Below are 22,831 nucleotides of genomic sequence, written 5' to 3' on the forward strand. Positions count from 1 at the left end.
GAAGGTCACACTGCAGCTCGTGTTGAACCCGATAACCGATATATCGCAGAAGCCAAAAACCAAAATAAACGAAATAGCAAAAATGAGCGAAAATGCGATTGGTGCTCCTCTTAGTCGAATCCCGGGCACTAGCCAAGTGAAGGAAAAGCACAGCAAGGATCTGAAGACCCTGACCTACGTGCAGCTACTGGAAATCAAAGACAGACAGTCCCATTTTCTCTCAAACAAGTGAGTTTTGGAGTCAACCTGTGGAGTCTCCTCTGATCTTTGCTATTTCCCGCCTTAGAAAGCGACTGCTGCAGTTGCCGGACAAGGGCAGGCGCCTCCAGGAGTCATACGATAAACTGCTGGAGGAGATCAGGCGACGCGATGAAGTGGAGGAGGCAACTCGAATGCTTAGCGGTCTCAACATTGTGGAAAAGGGAAAGATCACCCTAAACAATCTGGAGTGGAATGGCAGGAGCGCGGACGAGGGTGCCCATGTAGATGACATCCTGGACAGCGATGATGAGGTGGAGATGGATCCCCTGAAGGTCATAGCCCAGGGAACAATGCACGAAAAGAAAGTTAAGGTGATTCCCCCACCAGCGAGTCTCATTACGGCGGAGGATTTGGCGGAAATCGCGGATTTCAAGAAGCCAGCTGACTCCCCAGACTCTGCTTTAGCTGGACAAAGTGACACCAGTTCCCTGCCTGCGGAGATCATAGAGATAGACGCCAGTCAAGTGGCTGCCAAGCTGAGCAAGGAGCTGCCCCCCGATCAGCATGCCCTCTACCTCATTGATAAGACGGAAACCAGTATGAATACTCCTGCCAGAGAAAAGTTTATGCCATTCCGCACTACCAAGTCAAATGTCCACGATCCAGACAAGGAGCGGGTCCGCAAGAAGGGCAAGCACTGGGAAATAACAGCAGCTACTCCGCCACTTATCCAGCACAAGGAGGTGCAACTGGTACCGCTGGCCGAGTCTGCCGCTCTGCAAATGGATTACATGCAAAGAGTTAAGGTAGTACAAGTCTTCATTTCCTAGAGAAAGCAATTCAAAAAAAGTTTCTCCACAGGAGGTGCGCATTCAGCAGGCTGAACAGCGACTGGCCAGGCAAAAGGAGTCCAGGCTGGCTGCAGGACTGAGCCTGCCCGAGGAATCCATCCTGAAAACCAAGGCGGCCTTCCGTAACTACCGAGATCCCCAAGCCAGCTTCCTCATCGAAGGCAGGCAAAAAGCCAGCGAGGCGAATGAAGTGCACGATCCCACAATTCAAGACAGAGGGACAGCCACCAGTGGCATTCACTACACAGTTTTCGAGTAACTTTTTAGTAGAGCATGCGATACAATCCCATTCTATGCTATTCGTTTTCCAAGAAACATTGTGAACTATTTATTCGCGTAGGCAACAATTACTAAATAAGACTGCATATATAACCCACTGTGTGTATATGTGATATTTAGATTGAATAGAATTGGGTGGCCGTGGAGGCTTGTAACTCGATTTGACCCATCTTGAACTGCAGGCGCTGCAGCCACTTGAGCAGAGCCTCCGACTTATAGGCCTGCTGCTCCTCGTAGTCCGGAGCATAGTCTCTTACGTTCTGCAATCGTACGTGCAACGTGTCCGAGAGCTGCGTCTGCGAGGAGAGAACTGGGCTCCACATGGGCAGCAGCTTGCCCAGCACCGTGGAATTGGTGTCCTTCAGCGCCTCCAGCAGGCTAAGGAAGTGCAGGTTGACCATCTCGGACAGCTTGGAGTTGGCGCTCTGCGTCTGGAAGTCCAAGGGGGTCTGCGGCTGATCCTTGTTGACTGCCGGCTTGGCGTGGGACACTAATTGCAAGATGCAGGGCGTCACCTTTGCCCAGAACTCAAAGAGCACGCCTAACGTGCTGCCCTCCGCATTGCTGTTGGTATTGTGGGCCATTTGCTCCAGATAGACCGTCCACAGCTGGCATAAGGTAAAGGCATGGAACAGCGAGGACATGTGCAGCACCGAGGTCTTGGACTGTTCCGCGAATCCGGCAAAGATCACCTGAATGTGATCGGCGATGTGGCACGAGGCTTCCTGCGGCACCGGTTGCGAGTAGGTGACTCCCTGGTGCTGGTAGTGGACGCTGGCCGTGGGTCCCGTTCCCTGTCCAGTCTGCGGCGGCAGGGGCGTTGGAATGCTGTGCGTCTCCTGGCGGCGCTGCATCAGTGCCATGTGGGTAAGGGAGCCGAGGAGCAACCAGGACAGCAGGCGCATGTGGCCCACACACTCGGTGAATTCCTTGGGTCTGCGCATATAGTTTAGTAAATTATAAGAGGAGGTGATCCTCATATTGGACTTACCCCTGCTGAAGGGAGGATGGAGCATTGTTTAACCAGGGGAGATAGCGGGAAACGGCTTTGTTGTCCCGGGAGTTTCCTCGCGACATCTCGAGGGCCAGGTACTGGGCTACTGCTCCCTTGAGGACTCCTCCCAAAGTATCTTCGCCCAGGCCATTGCTCGTCTGGCCATTCTTGAAGTTCTAAAGAATTAAATTTAATTGTTATCCACAAGATTAATAGGTTACCCACCTTGATCTTGCTGAGCGTGTGGAAATCGGCCAAAAAGTCGATGACATCGTTGATGTACTGCCTCAAGCAATCCGCCGAGTTGGTGGTCATCATGGGAGCTGCATCGGGCAAGCCAGGAGCAGCTCCTGGCGGCAGAGTGCCTCCAGCATCGAGCAGCACAAAACCAATGATGGTGAGTAGATTGTGGTCGGGAATATTCGTTTTGAACTTGAGAGCCTGGACAAACTCAAAGATCATCTGGCGGCACAGCAGGTTCTTGTCCCTATCCTTACTGAATGACCTAATATTCAGAGTGCACAGCTCGTAGAGCGTTTGGTACTCCAGATTGGTGTGCTGGACGCAGTAGGCCATGATCTTGGAGTACGGATCGAGTAGTGTCTTTGGCACACAGTTGAGCCTCAAGGTGGCCGCTATGATGTCCAGCATGTACTCCGCATTGGTGAGACTTGGCATGATGACGATCACCTGGCGCAGGAGCGACTCCATGGCCTGCATTGCCTGCGACCAGACGGCCAAACCCACTCCCGCCTCCGCTGGGACGCACTGGAGATTCAAGTACTCGGCCATGTTGCGGAAGATCACGGGCAGCTGTTCGACGGGCAGTGCCTTCTTGGAGGTCAGCGAGTCGCAGACCATGTATATTGGACTGGTGGCATTTAGGTCCTGGAAATCCTGCAGCGCCTTGGCTATGCTGCGGAAGTGGTTGTGACGGATTTTCACTGAGGAGAGGAAATGGTTAGGCAAAGACATTCCAAGTCCTGAGGAAGTAATCATATCCTTACTTTTCATTTGAGTCTGGAACACCTGCAAGAAGATTCCATTGGGAGCCAACTGGTGCAGCACGCAGCGGAAGAATTGTAGGGCCACAGCCTGGGCACTGCTGGCCAAAGGAGGACCATTCTCGCCCTGCCAGGCATGAGTGCTACTCAAGCATATTCTGAAACAGGGCAAATATAGTCGGGATTGACCTACATTTTAAGAAAGCCCACTTACCGTGAGGTCATGGTAAGAATCTCGGGTAGGAACGGAGCTGCCATGGCGGGCTCACGGTGGATAAAAGTGCCCAGAATGACTATAAAGATGCCAATCTCCTCATCCGTGTACTCCTCAATGTGGGCACCGCAGTCGGAACAGCGCTCCACGATGGTATAGTCTCCCACACGACGGGAACTCTGGAGGTGTGGAAGAATATAAGAATTATCTAATGGTAAAATAGACTTTAGACCTACCCCGCGTGGAGCATGAGCTGTGGAATGTGCTCCATGGCCATTGGAGGCCTCAGCCCCAATCTCGTCTTCATCATCGGGTTCGGGATCCACGGGTTGGAAGGGCGGTGGTGGCCAGGAGCCGGCGAACCGAGATCGTATGTCCGGAATCGCATTGCTGTCCACGTTGAAAGGAGCCAGTTTCTGGCGAGGGCGCTTGATGCTGCTGCTGGTGGTCAGGCCAGCACCGCCGGAGGCTCCGGCGCTCTGCTTCAGTTCCTGCTGGACATTCTTGAGGATGGAGGTGTGCAGATCTGTCGAGGGCTGCGATGGAAGCTGGGCATTCGGATTTGGGGGAGACTCCAAGGCCACCTGCTTTATGAGGCGGCGAGGGGAGTTGGTCCTGCTGCTTGGTGTGACATCGTCCTTGGTGCTCTCCGACACATCCAAGCTATCCTGCTTGAGGTGACTGATATCGGGCAGATTGAGTCCATCCCGCACGCGCTCCACCAGCGTGGCTACCGAGTCCTGGGTGCCAATGGGCAGCAGGCGCTCCGGCGTGGGAATCTGCAGGGCGGCAATGCTCTTGGGCGGCGGCAGGCTCTGCATACCCTCATCCACTTCGTCCCTCGGATTCGGCATCACACTCATCTTGGACAGCGGCGACTCTGGCGAGCCATAGTTCTTATCCGTGCGCCGAAGCGACTTCGTTTGGGATTTCTTCTGCCTCGAATCATCCGCCGAGGAGCTTGAGTTTCCGGCACTGCACTCCACAATCGTCTTGTGGCGTCCAATGGGCTTGCTGGCAGCCGCTGAGGAGGATGCCTGCATGGCTGCAGGGGCACTTCCTCCACTGCCATTGCCATTAGTCGACCGACTGCCACTTCCGCTGCTGGATCCAGCCTTCCTGTCCACCGCCGTGGGCAGATCCTGCAGAGCGCCCAGTGCCTTCAGGTGATTCGTGGCTATGGCCGCAAACATCTTCGAGGTGGAAGCTGCTGCATTCTCCAGCGACTTGTTGCGCACCGTCACGGCCCGGTGGACATCCACAGGTGGACTCACAATAGCCGTCTCCGTGGTTTCCGCACCCACCAAAGGGGTTACTATCATGCGGACGCCCTCCTGCACACTGTGCCTAGTGTGGGTGGTCACCAGGGTCTCACTGGTGGTTGTGGCCTTGATTTTGGTGGTGTACGTATCGCCAACCTTGGTAGTGATCATCGACTTGTGGGATTTGGTGGATTTCTGTGGAGGGTTAGCATAATATTTGTAACTGAAGGAATCTGTATTTGGTATGGTTTTACCTCTTCTGTGTATTCTAGGGTTCGACGATTGCGTGGCATGACGTCCTCAAAATGTATGGTATCATCAAAGGACCCCTGAAATATCATAAATATAATATTTTAACGTTATAATGTTGAACATTTTGTATAGATCTTAAACCCACAGGTGCACTGCTGCCATGTAAAGTGCTATCCGAGAGATCGCTCTCCGGAATGGCCACCAGTTCCGACTCCGTCTCATCCGCATCCAGGCTGGAGTCGTTGTACTTCCGGAAGGCGTGCTGCAACTTTGGAGTGAAGGCCACATTCTGACCCTTGCTCTTGGAGGCGGCACTGGTTCCCTCCGAGGGAAACATTGGACTGGCCGGCGGACTAGCCTCCTTGTCATCTGGATCGGTGCCCAGCGAGGGCTGACTGACATCTCGGGATCGAGCAGCGCCTCCGACTCCCTGAATGTCCAGGATGGTGGTGGTCGGAATGCGTCGGCATTGGTGGAAGTGACCACGCAGGCTATTCATGATCAGGCGAATGCCCGCGATGACATAGCCACTCAGAGGAGGTTGGGTGTAGGAGTATTTGTAGAGCACCACCAGCAGGGTGAAGAGCCAGTTGCGCCGAGGATACTGCTCCAGGTGCCAAAGGGAGTAGTTGAAGACTATATTCTGATAGGATTCTCCAGAGGTGCTCGTAGGGTTCGGGGCGTAGAGGATGATCTGCATCACGGAGGGCAGAATGAGGCCACCAATCAAGTGGTTCTGGTCCAGAACCTGTGGAAGGTTGGCCAGGAAAGCGTTGAACACGGCCGAAACCCTAAGGATTTTGAAAATTTTGAAATTTTGAAAATTAAATACTATACATTGACTGATATATTCCGATATTACCTAAGAGATTCAGGAGTAGTGTGGAAGGTCTTGTCGATCTGGTTGTGGCCCAGGAGCAGGAAAAGGTGCTTTAGGACAATGTTCTGCGTCTTGGTCATCGGTTTCTCCTCGGAGGGGTATGCCTGGTCCGTGCGAGACATAAACTGCATTAGCATAAATACCAGCAGGTGAATGGTCTCCCGATCGGACTCCTCCAGTTCGGTGATCCTCGAGAGCAGCCCAATAAGGTTGTCATCGTTCAGGCCTCCCAAAGAATGGATGTGTCCATCTACATAGGGTTTAGAGAATACGAATTTGTAATATTCGCAAGTCGAGTATAAATGTACATCTGTTTGGAGGGAATAAGGGAAAAACACCAATATCTGTTTTTGCTTTTTTTTTGGGTCACAGCCACATGCCAATTTCACAATAAGATTGATTTTCGTTTATGTAGACTTAAAATTTTGTATGATTCTTGTATAATGTACAGAAATGTCTCTGTTGAGTAAAAGCCAATTAGAATTCAGTTTAAATTTGTCGAGGGTTGTACAACAAGAGAGTAAAAGAGACAGTGGGAGGCAGAAGAATAGAGTTTTCTTTTGTAGGGTGGTCCGCGAAAGAGATGTTGAGCATACATACCAGTTTGAAGGGGGAACACACTTAAACGACATTTGTTATGGAAAGCAGAGTTACACACAAACAACTAGATATCCGGCTGATTAATACAGACACAGCTCTTAAATAGAACAATAAAATGCAGATAGATCGATGGAGGCAATGGATAATGGGGATGCTAAAGAGTTATAGCATGCTTTTTTGTTGAAAATGGTGGGGTGTGTGTTCTAGGTCATCTATGTGCCTAACGTCATGCGGTTTAGTCCTTCAAGATTTTGTAGTATTTCTAAATCTTGAAAGATTGTTATTTTTTTATAAAATATGCATAAAACTTAAATCAAAGTTTATTATTTCTCATTTTACAACCTGTTTTTCTTAAAAGTCATAAAAACTGAAAATGGTTTTATTTTAAAAATTATTTAACTCTGTAAGAACTAAGGATAAATTGAAAACCGAACCAAAGAAAATTGATTCGTTCTATATCTAAAAAGCAAATCTTTCTCCGGTCTTGGTTGTTCTGAATGATAATGTGAATGGTGTTTACACACTGACCAAGCCAAAGCAACACCGAAAATTGGATACGCCACTCACGAGGTTGGGCTTACCAATGAATATGCAGTATGTAAACTAAACAAATCCAAGAAGTTTAAAAAATGACCGGAAAATGTTCGGAAAAAGTTGAAAAGACCGGAAATGAAAATTAAAAATAATCTTTTTTTCCATCAGAAACCGTTTCAATTTTTTTTAATATTAATTTAATGCTATTTTTATTATTTAACAGAATATTTTGAAAGCGATATAATCCTTTCTTTACTTGATGCACGCCTCGTGAGTGGTGTAGGCATTTTGCTAGAACACCGATCATCAGACGCCACCGAGGGGAGGGGAACGACAGAACGAACTGACACAGAGAACACACATGCTCTAGCACCTACCTGGGTTCACCGCGCTGCCGGTGGCCGCCGCACCCGAGACCTGGGGATGCGGATGGGGTGCGGCATCGCAGGTGCAGTGCAGGGGGAAGGCCAGAGTCGAGGGGCTGGGACTGGGGGCCGGCACGATGGCCGGCTGCGGGGGCAGCAGGTTGGGTGCCGACGGATGCTTTTGGAAGTGGGAGTGGAAGGAGTGATGGGGATTCGGGGCATTCCCCGTGCTGCCTCCGGCTGCTCCCGATCCCGATCCAACTGCCGCTGCTTCCTGGCCGGAATGGCCCACTGATCCGCCGGCTGATCCACTCGCTGCGGCGGCATCGGCGGCTGCCTGGGAGCGGAGCAGCGTCTCCGCCTCCTGCAGCGTGGGCATCGGACTGTGGTGACTGGGGGGCACACAGTGCACCAGGTACTGGTGGCTCTGGCTGTGCGTCGAGACTAGACCCGCCGAGGTGGAGGCGGTGGTGGCTACGTGTGCACTACTACCGGCATGATGATGCGGATGATGGTGTGGATGTGGATGGGGGTGAGGGTACGGGTGGTGGGCGGCGTGTGGGTGGTGGTGGTGGGTGTGATAGGGGAAGGCCGTGTGCGCTGGCTGGTGGACGGGACAAGGCGGCGGCTTGGGTCGCGAGGAGCCCGCTGCCGCTGCTGGGTTCACCGACTGGCTGCTGCCAGAAGCCCCCCCACTACTACTGCCCAGGAACTGACCCAGTCCGAAGCGCGAGGTCTTCCGCTTGAGAATTGGCGCCGAGACCTGCCGGCTGTAGATCTTCTCCTTCTCGGGAACTGCAAGAGGAAATATAAAATTGATAATGTTAGAGGGTTTTTTTCATAATCCACTTGTGTAATGTTAATGAATAACTTATTTTCTACGTAATTCTCACGATTCAAACAGCATTAATTTAAAATTCAGTCTTTGAAAATTTACACTGCGTATACGCAATTATTGTTTCTTTAAAAATTACTCATACAACATGTGTGCCTTTTCCAATTTTGTATAATAAATCGTAAATAAAATTGTTTAATTTATTTAAAAATGTTTACATTTTTTTGGATAGGTTTCTTAAAATGAAATTTTGTTTGAAGATACATACTCCAAAGCATGGGAACTTAAATTTGTCCATATAAGCGTAGATTAAGTAAAAGTATCTATTATCTATCTATTGTATGTATCTTGAACTTAAAATGGTCTATTAGAAAATATTCCTTGTATTTTGGTATTTCTTTAAGTCGCACCCAATATTTTCTATTCAATATTGAACTCACCAAACTTGCTATCCTGGCGCGGGGCCATGCTGGCTGGCGCGGACATGGTTCGCTTGTAGGGCCACTTGGTGCCGAAGGAGGCGCTCAGGGTCTTGGCCATGCTGCCGCTGGTGTCCGACTGGCTCAGGGCCTCCCGGGCCTTCTGGATCTTGGCTGAGAGGGCCTCGCTGCCGTTGTCCGAGTTCCTCAGATCGCGCAGGTACGAGATGTCGCCGCACTTCTCCAGATTGATCTGCGCCTCCACGAAGAGCGTGTCGAAGCGGTTGAGGAAGAACTCCCAGCCGAGCATCTTGCGGTCGGAGAGGGAGTTGTGCAGCTGGTAGACCGACTGCAGCACCACCGGGCGGTCCACGATGAACAGATCGAACTGCGACTCCAGGCAGAAGAGCAGCGACCGAATTGCCGTGTCATGGATGGTCCCAATGTAGAGGGTCGCCCGCTGCGCCACATACACGTTGATGTCGTCCATGCTGGCGATCAGGTGGCAGAAGGCGGTGGCCAGCGCCGTCTGCAGGCCCACCTCGGAGCGCAGCGGAGTGGAGTCCATGAAGCGGGTAATCACGGTGACTCGCTCCACTGCCGTGAACCGAACGCGCCAGTCCGTGTCGTGGAAAGCCTCCTGCACCACGCGCCAGAAGACATCCGATCCCAGTGGCAGCGTGATGCAGTGCAGCAGCAGCGGCACGCCCACCTGGCAGATGTGAGAGTGCTCCGCGTTGCATAGCTCCCACAGGCTGGAAAAGTGGTGGTTCAGTGGGTGATTTATTGAGTATCCTGTGTAATTCTTACTTTTTGATCAGTAGGTTCTCCTGACACCAGATGAAGAAGCCACGTTGCTCCCTCGCCGCCTTGGCCAGGGCATCGCCATGCAGAGCCATTGTGTTGAGGCACTGGAGGACATAGTACAGAATCTCCGGCTTCTTGATAGTGGGTATTTCCTGTGGGAGAATCACAAGGGACTTCTAACTAGAAACTATTTTTGGAAATCTTAAAACGCGACTGCTTTTATCTGTGTTTTAAAATTGCTTCATCTCGAAACACAAAATTGAGAAGATAATTGTCTTGATCTTGAGAGCGTTTTTTCTCGAATATGATACATGAAGGATAATGACATGTAGATACTTTGATATTTTCTCTATCGTCTCTAAGTACAATAACGAGAGGAAACTTGTCTTGATTTTAAGAGCGTTTGTTCTTGAATATGTAAAAGAGATCTCTTAAATGTAGATCATTTGGGCTTCATCCTCTCCTACCGTTAGCAGCTGATGGATGTACTGCAGGGGCTGGGGCAGCGTGTCCAGGGTGAACTTGAACTTGCCCACGGAGGTGTGCCAGAAGTCGTCGCTGTCCTCCTCCTCCTCGTCCTCTTCGGATCCGCTGCCGTTCTCCCCGCCGCCACAGGCCGCTCCGCCATTGGCACCGTTCTCACCCATGACCGAGGCCTTGGTCACGCTGACATTGGCGCTGCCCACGTCCGCGTCGGAAAGGGTTATAGAGCGGGCTATGGCCCGGTCTGTGGGCAGGATGGAGGCCAGGTCGAGCTGCTCTGAAACTGTTTCTACCGTCGCCGTCATGATCTGCATGAGACAAGGGGTTCGGTATTAGCGGAGGGGATAATGCCAATGAAATGCGACAGGTTTTCATCGTATGTACACGTGGGTTTACAGTGTGTGTTCGGTATATGTTACATTCCTTGGACAACACATGTAGACAAATGCAATGTTTGGGGAGCTTGACACTTCTTTTACACTCACATGTCCGTCTTAAGATTCGTTAGAGTAACAAAGTAATTGACATCAAAAACGTTACAAAACACACGTAAAATTGCATAAATTTGTTACATTTTCTGTGCATTTCTGTGATTATACAATTATTAATTTATAAATATTTTACTTTTTTGGTGGTGGGGTTTGTCAATTAACTGTGACAGTGCTGTACATTGAACATGCTCTTTAACAATGATCCATAAATAAATAAAAAATATTTGTTATCTGAATAAAATTAGCATGGAACGCAATATTTACAAGATAAATAAGATATGTAAAATCGAGATTGATGTAAATAAAATGTACATTTATAAAACTCGTTTTTTCGAATTTGTTTTCGATTTACGATAATTTGTAATTTATTTTCACACACATACAAGATACTTTGAGACACAGTAGTTGAATAAAATGATTAAAGGAACTAGTAACAAAAAAGATTTAAAATTATCTATTCGAATGGAAATGCTATTGCACTAGTAAGTTAAAAAAGCTTATCATTGTGTACTTTCCCTAAGAGAAAGTACTTATCTGGATGTCATGAATAAGATTCGTCAGCTTAGTCTTGAAGTAACTTTAAATTAACCAAAAATATTTGTTTCTAATTAAAGTAACAATTGTTTTGTTGCTCCAGCCTATTGGTCATCTAAAACGTCTCTATCACAAGCTATAAAAACAGCTCTATAGTGCTTGTAAAGTTCTTCTAGGACTTCAGTATTGAAAAATAAAATCCAAACAACATTGTATAGTTATTCAAATTAAAGAAAAAACTTAATCCATATAAGGAAAAACACTCTGTACATTTATTTACACTTAATACGAAGAGAACAATTTGTTGACTGGACATAAAAAACTATAGATATTGAGAAACGAATTGTACAATATCGAATCGTAGGAGGGTTTTTATAATTGGGCAAATGATAGAACTTAAGTTTAAAACAAAGTTGTATAGCTTTGGTTGGTTGAGTAGTTTGTCTTTTGTTTGGTATTTCTTTTTAAGAATGCACAAAGTACCTCGTCTGTGGCGTGAACTTTTCTCAATTCATTACTATCAACTGAATGCCCATTTTCGTTATTCTATAAAGAATATATGAAGAAATGAAAACGTTTGTATAATCGTTGGACAATTATCAATTTTCAATTTTCCAAACTAAAATGTTGAATTGGAATTTGTGTTAAGAAAAGCAAAGGAAAACGAAACAGATTATGTGTCGATTAAATGAAACAACTGGAATGCTCACTTCAACTTAGTATTGCTTTGTGGCTGTAATAATTAATTTGAATATTTATAGCAGATATATAAAATATATGTTTATATGGGGTGTTTCAATATACCTACAGTCAACGCATAATATTTTGAGATATATTTCTTTTTTTTCTTATTTTTTTTTTTGTTATGTGTAAAGAACTTTAAAATTCGAGTATGGTCGTCAATAAGGAGTGACAACAAAAGAACATAATGTGTACGGGTGGCATTGCTTATGATCGAAATACATACGGAACAGACGTGGGGCATGTGGACGAGGACTCCGCCCACGGAGTGCGGTTCTGGTTGGGGAACAGCCACCGGCACAGGACCTTTTCAAAGAGAATTATAGAGGGGGATTAATATCAGATCTGGACAGGTCGAAGGCGAGTCCAGCTAAAATGAAGTTGGCTTAGTGGTCAACATACAACTGATTGGCATTCACAAATCAATCATGCATACATAGAAAACCTATGGGTGTCGTAAGGATAGTTAGAAAATTTGAACTTCACTGAAAAGTATCTCATGCAGGTTTTCGAACCAGTGGTTTACATTACTGCCAATCGGGTACTACGCGGGGATTCTCCGGTTTTAAGAGTTTGAAGTTCTGTAGAAAGAATGAACTCCCTACCAACAAATCAAAGATTGTTAAAAAATGTGTGTTGTCTGGTGCTTGTAGTGTGACTTTAAATCGAAGTTCGGTGTTCTGGGGAATGGTCTATTACCGAACCGAAAGAAATCGATCTATAGCAAAACGGAACTGAACTCACTAGGGGCGGTCAATCTACAGAGGTGACTAGATATAAAAGCTTGGCTATGCCAAATCATATGGTCTAGTAAACGCTAAACAGAGATAGAGAGTGGTGTGTGGAGTGTGCGTGTGGAGACAAAGGTTGTAAGAGTGATCGAGCGAAACTATAGTTGTCTTTTTCTGTTGTTCGTGTCGTGTGGCGTTGGTTTCTTGAGTTGGGTAACGAAATGTTTCAACAAATGCTTTATAATGTAATGTAAATTTGTAATTTGTAGTTTTAATTTTTGGTTTTTTGTAACGAATGAAAAATTTTCTTGTGGTGCATCACCTGCCATTATAATAATTTTTCCATCGTCTGAAAAGAATTGATCTAGCTTAAAGATATCTGATAATGATTGATAGATTTCAAATTTAGTTTGGTATTAGTTTTGCAGTTTTTCATGAGTCGATATTAGTTTGTAGATTTTTGGGCATAGACGAGAAGTTTTTCGAGTGTGAGAGAGATAGAGACGCGCGGAATAGGGTGCGAGCGAGAGAGAGACAGCGTTAGTTATGTTATTTTTGTACAGGCAGACGCGCAGTAGAATATGTTAGAGATAGAGAGAGAGAAACAGATATACATATTTATGTAGAGAGAGATAGCAAGATAGACAAATAGTTATGGGTTAAAAGATAAGTACAGGTGAGATCGGGATGACGGTATGTTTTCACGAGTGATCGTTTAGATGGTTATTAATTCATACTTCTGAGGTTGTTTGATTTAGTCTGGGGATTGTTTAGTTGGGTCAAGTTGGGTAGTTTACAAGGCATAGCAGTGCAGGTTTCTAGTTGTAGGTAGGTTGTAACAAAGTTCGGTTTGCGCTTTAACGAGGGTTGTTAGGCTAAAGTAGGTTGTTTATAGGGGCGCTCGACGGGCGGTCGCCATTCCATACCATTCGCCCGCAAATTGTTTATATATACTTTATATAGTCCAGGCTCAAGTACTGTCTACAATTAGCTACATTTTGGTGACGTTTCACTGCTTTACTGTTACGGTGGTTAGTTTATTTATAAGTGGGTGGGTTGTTTTAGGGAAGAAACTTGGGGGCGGGGGTCTTCATAGACGGTTTATGTTACAACCAGGGTTCGTTAGGGGTCTCGAAATAAAACAAGATGAGTTGGAAAGTCTGGGGCGTACCAGCAAATCCTCCTAGGGGTCCCAAGGGAATGGGCAGGGGAGCCATCGAAAGGGAGACATCTCGATCTCGGGTCTTCTCCTTGTCGGATTCGGGTGGAGATTTGCGAGAGGACTTTTCCTCTTCGATGATGTCCTCGATGGGGATCTGAAAGTATGCAGGATAAGGAGGGAAGAGCTTGATGTTAGGAGGGGACCTACATCTGGGGGCCGAACTGGATTCAGGGGGGCCATAAACTGCACCAACTTAGTGGCGAGCTGATGCCACATGATGGAAGCCTCGCAATAGGCACATTCTGCCACCTGATATGGGATCAAAAAAGTATAAAATTTAAATATAATATATAGTATAATATAGCAAACCTTTAAGGCGCAGACATGACTGCTGAGACCCACTCGAGCAGCGGTGACCATGCACTTGATCAACCTGGAGACATTCTCGCAAACGCTCGTGTGGATGCCCATGTGCTGCTCCACATCCTGCAGTTCCATTTGCTTGAGCAGAATGTCCAGCATGAGAATGCAGCAGGTGAGATTGTGCTCGGCATCCGTGGAAAACTCCGTGTGGCGATTGGTCGGAGCCTCATCATCCGAGATGGCAGACGTGTTGCCCGAGTCATCCTCGACAACGGGAGCTAAAAAATACCTTAATAAACTTAAAAACTTTAAAATATCTGTAAATATTCACAAATGGAGCTGCGCCTGGGGGGGTTGGCCATGTCCGCCTTGGTCTCCTTGCTTTCCTTGCAAGGGGTCTTGGGAGCTTTGGCCAAGGACTGGGATTGGGCATCTTTCTCCCGCATCAACTCATGTTGGATGCCATACTTCATAATGCGGACGCCATCGCCAAACATGGCGAATAGCTGGACCAGTGGGATGAGGATCTCCAGCTTGGTCAGGATCTGCAGCCAGTGGAGAGCCTGCTGTTGCACCTTAGCAGTGGTTTTCTCAAAGCGAATGGCCACGAAGTTATACATGGTCTTGGCATCGAAGCCCAGAGGGGACATCTCCGGATCGAGGATCTTGCTGAGCACAATCTTCAGCTCGTTGAGCTCCTTTTCGGCCACGTCGTTGGTGATGGCCTCCATCCAGTGGGGCATAACATAGTCCCAGATCTCCGAGGTGATCACCTCGTATGGCACCAGGCAAATGAGGCGCTGGAGACCCTCCTTCAGGTGACTGGTCCGCGATGCCAAGGTCTCCCAGTGGCCACCAACGCGGGCATACTCCGGGGGATGGGGCAGCAGGCAGGAGATGAAGACGTTGTAGTGGATCCTGCAGATGTCCTTCAGCCAGTTGCACACGTGATCCACCTTCAGTTTCTCAATGGTGCTCTCCACTTGACCGGCAGCTAAGAATACAAATTCATTTTAAAATTTTAAATTATTATAATCATATTGCTTACCATCATAGGAATATGCAGTGACATGGAACCAGTGGAAGAGCATGCTGAGGATCCTGCCCAGAACCTCCACGGGTGTATCTGCCGTGGGAGTGCAGCGGCCCACCAGCAACCAGATGCCGTATCGTCCCAGTCTCTGGCGCTCCTCCAGGGAAATATTATCGGCCGTCAGAGGAGAGCCGTTCTTCTTGGAGTCGGACATCGCGGAGTCCTTGCCGGGTTCAAAGTTTATGGGCTTGGCCTCCCGCAGCAGGCTGACCACCGACTCGACCATGTGCATCTGCATCTCGGGATCCATCTGCCAGGCGGGCTGCAGGCTGCGGTGGACCACGTGGTCGCCTCCTCGCCGGGAATTGTGCCTGTTACTGTGGCACTGGCTGCAGTAGCGAATGGGGTGGTTGCCATTGAAGCTGGCGCACTCCGTGGAGAAGCAGATGGAGAAGGCCGACTTCTCGTTGGAGCGGCAGTTCTTGTTCTCGCAGACCATGGACACCTGTTGCATGGGGTGCAGGATGTCGCCGAACTCCAGGCTACCGTGCTCCCGGTGAATCTCGTTGGCGCACTCGATGCACAGATACAGGGGTGGAGGACAATCTGGGGCGTAGGCGATGCTGATGCTGTGGTCATAGCACACCTTGGCCGCCTCCGCGTTGCCGGAGTTCGGGCAGTGCTCCCGCTGGCAGGTGAAGGGCACCAGGTCATCTATTATGGAAAAACGTTGTAAATATTATTAGCATCTTAAATTCTAGAAGAGACCAAAAAAGACTCACTAGTTAGCTTGGAGAGCAGGACTTTGCGATCAAAGAGATTGGCGTTGAAGGCTGGCCAGTAGTAGAAGAGCAGCTTGGCGGCCGAGGTTCTGGAGACAGCGGTGCCGTAGGCCACCACGCAAAGGATGTCCTTGACCACATTGTGTTTGAGGGTCATCAAGCACTCCAGCAGCTGGCAATGGTGAGCCGGGTTGTTGGAGTACTGCAGCACCATCATGATGACCGAGGACACGGACTGGCAGGCCTGGCATTCCTGCTCATCGGAGCTGCGACGGGCTTGAGGTTTAGAGATATATTATATACAAAGGCTAATATTTCTACTGAGTACTCAGTACTACTACTTACTTATAGTAAAGGGTAAGATGTAGTAGCATAGAGCGTTAATGATGCACTGGTGCAGTGCTGGTGGTAGTACAGATATAGTAGAGCTGACTAAATAGGGTAGATTATCAATAAGATCTTTGTCGAGAAAGGGTAAGATGCAGCTTAGGCACTGCAAAAGAGCTTTTCCGAAAACTGCAAAATATAAGATTACTATAGGATCAAGATAGCTATAGATAGATAGATTTTAGATAATCTTACCGATTTGTCCGTACTGGATGCAAGGTGCCACATCGATGAGCATAGTAAGAGCATTATAGAGGTTGCCGTACTCGAGATTGGGATAGGCAGACATGCGAGTGGGATCTTCAAGAGGATCGCGGATAAGCTCGTGCGGCGAGGTACGCACATCCTTAAGGACAGCTATAGAATAAGAAAGACCAATTACCAGGATGTTCGATATAGAAGCATTATTAAGACTTAAAAACATTGTGAGCTAAGACAGACTTAAGAACTATCAAAACTAAAGTGGTCTTAAATATATTTTTGATATCATAATACACTCACTTAGTAGAGTTTGAGAAAAGTATTTGATATTGTTAGCAATATCGACGCCAGAGGGCGCAGGTAAGACGTTGTGCAAGAGACGTACATGGTATTCATGAAGGGCTCTCAGTTTTGCCTGAACTGTAAGCAGAAAAAGAGGCTACTGAGCACTCGAGAAAGCTGAGACTTCTGGGGACAACTTACAGGCGGCAGCGCGAGTGCCCATATTGATGAGTTGCACCTTAAAACTGCCAGTCATTATATCAGGCAAATCCTTCGCATTGCCGAAACTGCTGCCGAGGGACTTCGCATTCTGCAATTTGATAGAATAAATGCATTCAAATAATATTTTGTACTTCACACCCAGCATTACGTAATGCAGCCCCTTGAAAGATGCTAGCAAAAGAAAAAGAGCCTCAAAACATACGAAACTTTATAAATAACAGGGAAGTTTCATATACCTTGGCTGCACAGTGTACTAGGGATAATATTTTCAATAAACTTACCTCGAAATTTGTTAGTTTTTTCAATAGATTTGCAATTTTTTACGGGTTTTACAGTAAGCCACGTCCACGAAGAAAAATCTCTATAACTAAACTGAGTTTATGGTGTGTATCTGTGCAAGAATTCAGCTATCTGTTGGACGTCCGTTGCCCCCTTCGATGTTATTATCCACTTTACGCAAGGTTTTCAGAAATATTTAATAGCGATTTTGGCTAAGATACATATAAAACAGATTTATGTATGAAATAAGTTAATATTTGTAATATTTTTTATTATAAATGTGAAGGAATTTTAGAGAACTGAAGTTGTGGGGTGGGTACTTGACCCACTTATGCCACCCACCCTCGACAGCAGCCCCCGAGAACAGCTGTTCCGAAGTAGGACATGCGCATATCGAGTGTTTATCTCGCATTTTCCGCACTTACCGGTCGATTTTCAACAAGTGTTTGTTTTGGTCTAGCCGATGTAAATATTTACTATTTTTAGCCGGGTCGGGAGTTTGCGCAGATTGCGCTCAATGTTTGTAAACACTTTCCAGCTGTTTATCCCTGATATGCAACTGGTATCTGTTGGAGATTTTCCACGGTTTCATGTAGAGATTTCTAAAGGCCTCCAAAATATAAGGTTTATACATATCCTTACATATAATTTTGTTAATAAAAAATGCAACAAAATAAATCACAACTTACGAAAACCATTTAAAAATACTTACGGTCGGCTTAGGCTTTTAAGAGATTTCAAAATGTCAGGTAAAATTGAAATAAATCCATTGCACCCTTTTTCAAACCACACCTTTCAACAATTAAATTCTCATTACAGAATTTAGTTAGCCAACTTATTTGGGGGTGTCATACTTTAAGGCTTCCCTCGAAAGTAAGAACCTCGAAAAATCCTAGGGGTTGTCCAGCACTTTGTCTGGCTTATGCGGCACCTTTTAACCCTAATGTGTGCAACCCAAAACGTTAAACTCGCTCTGGAAATCGGAACCCGAAGTGTAGACATTTTAACAACCGATTTAACTGAACTTTGTGACCCCACTGACGGGTAGAAATGGATGGTTTACTAACCAGGATGGTATGAGACCAGTGTAAATACATTTTAACACATATTTCGAGTATGCCTGCGTTTATTGTAAGGTAAGTTTGAGCGTGTTTGTGGTGTTTGAAAGTACGCGGAAATATCTTGAATCCTTAATATGCTTACAGAGTGGACTGTGAAGTGTAGCGGCGGAACACCTTCAGATTTGGGAGCGGTGGCCTAGAGAACGGGTGATGTATTAGATCCTTTCGGAATATATCCTAGTTGTATTGATTAACAAAAGTTGGAGCTGGCTGAATGGAGTCCTCAATCTCGGCTTCCGCAATGGACAATGGACCGCCCTCCAAGGCGCTGAGATCCTCTCCCGAAGCCCTGTTGTTTTTGGCCAAAGTATTTGGTGGTTCCTGAGCCGGATCCGTGGGGTAGTCCTCAACTGCGGACTCTTCTACCTTGGAACTCGCTTGACAATCGGTTTCAGATTCATGGTTTACCGGCTGCAGTTCGTGGACCTCTTCCACTTCCCCGTTCTGCACATTATTGGACAGTCCGAAACCCGCATTTTGGCGCTGGTTCTTCTGCCGATTGAACAGCAGCTTCCAGTAGGATGATATGGATGTCTTTATAGTGGGCTTGGCGTTCGGCACTGGCTTCTCATGCGCAACGGCGTCGGCTACTGAGCTGGATTGCTCCTGGCCATCTGTTAAGAGATTTTATTAGTTAATAAAAAGGGATTTGATTTATCAGGTATATGTTTTATTATAATTTTGATTTATAAATATTTTACAACTTGCCTTTGCTTGATCCCTTCAAGCGGGTGAAGAACCTACTTATCGTGTTGGACCTGCCCAACTCCTTGTTGTCCTGGGAGGAGGTCTCGCTGACTTCCTCCACTTGGTCCCGCATCAGCGGCTTCTTGCTGATCTTGAAGAATCGCTTCAGTGAGCTGGATTTGGGCGCGGGGGTCACTTCGGAGCCATCCACTGGCAGAACTTCGGGATCGGCGAGCGGCACATCTTGTAAGTTGGACATGTTCGTCCACTTTGTCCACCGAAATTTGAGTTTTTTTTTTCAGTTGAATTGTGGCTCGGTTATTATACGAAATATAAGTTTAATGTGACTGGTGTAGGTGAACGAAGTGACAGACGCAATTGGCCAGAAAATTCAAAGCCTACTAGAAGCCACTACTCTACACATAATCCAGTTTACATGTTTTAAGTATATTCTTAAATAATGCAGTTTAAATGTTTGTCTTCTGTTAACAAAACAATGTTTAGTTCTTTGGTTTTCATATTCAAAAAATGTGTTTCTTTAAATATGTATGAAGTGTTTTAACAAATAAATTGAATAGAGAAACGTTGCTACATGAATTAATTGTTTGGTCCGGTTTTCCTTCCCTGGTTTAATGTATTTTCTCCGGCAATTTGGCGACGCTCGGTAAACATGTGTTAACAACGACATCGAAACAGGTTTCAATTGATACGACTTTGATTTCATTTTCTCCCCGCAATCGAACTGTTTCCCCGGCCAGGACAAAGCCCAACTGAAGCCGGCAGCCCCAGAAAAAGCTGAAATAAAAGCCAGAGGCAATTCATTCAATATGTGCACACAATACCCCTTGTTATGCTGCTGCCCATTGTTTCAAATGTTCGATGTCCGATGTCCGTTGTCCAGTTACTGCCGCAGTGTTCCGTTCCTGAGTTCGGGCCCACCAGCAAAGTGGTTTCGAAAATCAATTGGAGAACTGGTGGCGATTCCTGCTGTCGACATTGCGCCATCCCTCCAGCTCTGCTCCGACCCCTTCCCATCGTCCTCCGCCAGGAGTCGAGCCTCGAAGTCCGTTAATTTATGTAGTTATGTGCTGCCGGCTGCCAGGATACCCGACACAATGGGTATTGCAGTTGCTGCTGCAGTACAGCATGTGAGGCGTGTGCTTTTGTCTGGCGAAGGTGTTGAAATTCTGAAAAACAGATATGCGGTATCGTATCAATTTGGATACCAGAAATTGAAATTAATCAGTTATTGATTACGTTTAAACAATGCAACAAAGAACGACCGGAGAATTTCATGTTTTAAAACACACTTAAAGTGATTGATAATGATGAATGTTTTTTAAAAAAGTATTTACGTTGAAATATGTTTATAAATTGCCAAAAAAGTACAATTTCAAGGGTTACATATTTTATAATTTCCGACCTTTGAGGTAAAATCATTCAATCAAAGTAACACAGAAATATCCTGAGTGGGTGTTAGTTATAACATTGTAGGAATATAAAAAATAGCTAAAAAGAGAAAATCCGAACGCCACGCTTAAAGTCGAATGATTTCTAAAAGTTGATGTTTTAGTCATTCAAAGTGATCAAAGTCATTCAAGGTGATAAAGCTCAGAAAACCAATTGCAGAATACTTTAAAGTACTCCATTCATTTTTTAATTTGATAGCTTTCCGACCCCTTAAAGTGACAACTCACATACCCCATCAATTTGTGTCCCCCTTTATTAAAAAACAGAAAGCGATGAAAAACTCCACGGCGCCCACAACAAAGGGACATCAATAAATCTTCAACAGCAAAAGCATAAGGGAAGTGAACAAGGATAATGCAAGGGCAATCCTTTCGCCAGCCAACAGCTGCTCACCCACTCCGCGGAAATGTGTGGAAACGCCAGGGAGTTACGAGTGCATGTATTTCCTCCGGCCATAATGCTCACCCGCTTTGGGGGGGTGGGCGCCATATAATGGCCAAAACGGAAACGTTGTTTGCAGCCAATTCATTGGCAAACACACAGTTGCGAATCGGTAAACAACAAACAGCATAAACACCCCCTGCAGGCTTACGCAGGAGCAACACCATCGCCTCTGCGATGGGGGAACAATGGATGGAGCAGCAGAATCAGCAGAAGCTGCAACTGCGGACCGCAAAATGTGGTGCCACAACCCTTGGGGCGGCGAAGCCGGATCGGGAGCTGGAGCTGGAAACTCATAAGTTGCTCGTCGTCGTCTGGCAGACAAATCCTCAGAGCAAGTGCATTCATTCATTGGCAATAACAATCAAACTGCTGTTGGCAGTACACAGGCCCTTGGATCTGCCCCATGCCCCCCTTTTTGCTCATCTCTGGATGCCATTCAACTTGTTTGCACTGCTGCTGTTGCTGCCAACAACAGCAACCAGCCACCAGCCACCAGCAACATGCAACAGCAAGAGCAAGAGCAAAAGCAACAGCTCTGGCAACCACAGGCAACGCCGTGCTGTTGACTTTAATATTTCGGTCTTCGGTTTATTACAATCCCCCCTAAAATCAAATAGTCTGAAATAGTCGTCATGGATACCGGGAAATATTCACTCGATGTGGGAAAGGTAAACCTTAACCAGTCACTCTTGGGAATCCGATAAAGCGGCCATAAATCGTAGAATGGTCCCCTGCCCGTTCCATCAAGTTCTCATGTTCAATTTGGCACTGCCGTTCGTCTTTATAGATCTACCATATTTACGTAGTTGCATCGGAGTGTAGATAAGGCGGCTGAGGCGATAAAGAGTTCAATCGCATCGGTTTATTGGCCTCTCTGTTTTTAAATAAATAGTATTGTGTAATCATAGTAATAATCCATACCTGAGCGAGTGCGTTTGTGTAATCATTGATTAAATAGTTTTCCATTTACGATTTCACACTTTCACTTTATCGAATGGGAGATAACAAATGTGACTCAATCTCTGGGCGAGGTGTCTTATTTACCTGGCAGTAATCCCCTGTTTTTTTTGGTTCTTAAGCGAGAATCTCCACCAATAAGTCACAACCTGGCCACGAAGTTAATCAATAATGCAAGTGGCCATAAATCGGAGGCGCCACTCCTCTCGTCCGATATTGGCCAGATATCGACTGATGGCTATCGAAGGCGCCAGCGGCAGCACAACAGAATGTCAACAGTTTAATAAATAAAATCAGTCAGCAGGGCCGGCCAGATGGGTTGCCAGGACGGAGGCGCACGACTGCAATTAAAGGCGAAAAAAAGGCTCAGAAAGCGGGCAAATATCATCTCGGATCAGTCACATGTTGCTCATGTCGCTGGTGTGTTGCCGCTGTTGCTGCTGCTTGCTGTCGTGTGCGACAGGAGCTGATTGTCCCTGGTCGCAGATCGGAATCAGAGCCAACAGGCACATCGAAATCAGCGTCGACACATGCGATATTTGAGCCTCGGCCGAGAATTATGATCGATTTATTATGCGACAAACAACGACGACAGCAGCAGCGGCAATAGCAACATGGCCAACTTGCGACAGGTTTGGGCCGTCGCTTCGGGTTCTTGGCCCACAGAATATGCGCAAGACATTGATTTTCGCCGGGTAATGAGGCAACTCATTAATCATTTTTTCGTTGCGCACTGGCTGGGGGATTATGTTGCTGTTGCAGCAGGCACACCGGCAACTGTTGCCGCTGCCTCTGACGGAATGCCGGCAACATGTTGAGCGTGCAGCTGCAGCAGCATCCTGGCCGTCTCCTCTTGTTCTCCGCTTGATTTTGTTAACCTTTTGACCATTTGAAGTTATTTTTGTGTGCTTTACTGCCAATTTGGTGGTCATTGGCCATTCACTTGACTTGCGCCTGTTGCTTG

The 22,831-nt window shown here is 46.7% G+C and overlaps 3 protein-coding genes across 10 annotated transcripts; 1 reads left to right on the forward strand and 2 right to left on the reverse strand.

Annotated features, from left to right (window-relative positions):
• Positions 1-7: 7 nt before the first annotated feature.
• LOC108031498 (uncharacterized) lies at positions 8-1,439 on the forward strand. Its single transcript, XM_017105000.3, has 3 exons — positions 8-228; positions 287-1,007; positions 1,063-1,439. The coding sequence occupies exons 1-3, from the start codon at positions 83-85 to the stop codon at positions 1,309-1,311; spliced, it is 1,116 nt and encodes a 371-aa protein (XP_016960489.1). The 5' UTR covers positions 8-82; the 3' UTR covers positions 1,312-1,439.
• Positions 1,352-17,269, reverse strand: LOC108031497 (protein unc-79 homolog). 8 transcript variants are annotated; one of them, XM_050888532.1, is made up of 27 exons: positions 17,191-17,269; positions 16,889-16,997; positions 16,706-16,825; positions 16,400-16,561; positions 16,163-16,333; positions 15,818-16,093; positions 15,051-15,749; positions 14,334-14,996; positions 14,009-14,280; positions 13,847-13,948; positions 13,649-13,793; positions 12,800-12,826; positions 11,973-12,052; positions 11,489-11,551; positions 9,965-10,288; positions 9,501-9,649; positions 8,712-9,445; positions 7,449-8,231; positions 5,920-6,187; positions 5,203-5,848; positions 5,060-5,134; positions 3,780-5,000; positions 3,544-3,722; positions 3,333-3,487; positions 2,551-3,269; positions 2,323-2,501; positions 1,352-2,267 (listed from the first exon to the last, which is right to left on the reverse strand). In XM_050888532.1, exons 2-27 carry the CDS (start codon positions 16,941-16,943, stop codon positions 1,448-1,450), a joined length of 9,087 nt encoding a protein of 3,028 aa, XP_050744489.1. In that variant the 5' UTR covers positions 16,944-16,997; positions 17,191-17,269; the 3' UTR covers positions 1,352-1,447. The 8 variants fall into 8 exon arrangements, with proteins under 8 accessions (XP_050744489.1, XP_016960486.1, XP_016960481.1 ...); XM_017104997.3 differs by having other exon boundaries at positions 8,154-8,231; positions 12,800-12,856; XM_017104992.3 differs by having other exon boundaries at positions 12,800-12,856.
• A 1,025-nt stretch (positions 17,270-18,294) lies between these two features.
• LOC108031253 (uncharacterized) lies at positions 18,295-19,360 on the reverse strand. Its single transcript, XM_017104492.3, has 2 exons — positions 19,018-19,360; positions 18,295-18,923 (listed from the first exon to the last, which is right to left on the reverse strand). The coding sequence occupies exons 1-2, from the start codon at positions 19,253-19,255 to the stop codon at positions 18,487-18,489; spliced, it is 675 nt and encodes a 224-aa protein (XP_016959981.1). The 5' UTR covers positions 19,256-19,360; the 3' UTR covers positions 18,295-18,486.
• Between the last annotated feature and the right edge of the window lie 3,471 nt (positions 19,361-22,831).

The sequence above is a fragment of the Drosophila biarmipes genome, chromosome 3R (assembly GCF_025231255.1).
Source record: "Drosophila biarmipes strain raj3 chromosome 3R, RU_DBia_V1.1, whole genome shotgun sequence".
NCBI lineage: Eukaryota > Metazoa > Arthropoda > Insecta > Diptera > Drosophilidae > Drosophila > Drosophila biarmipes.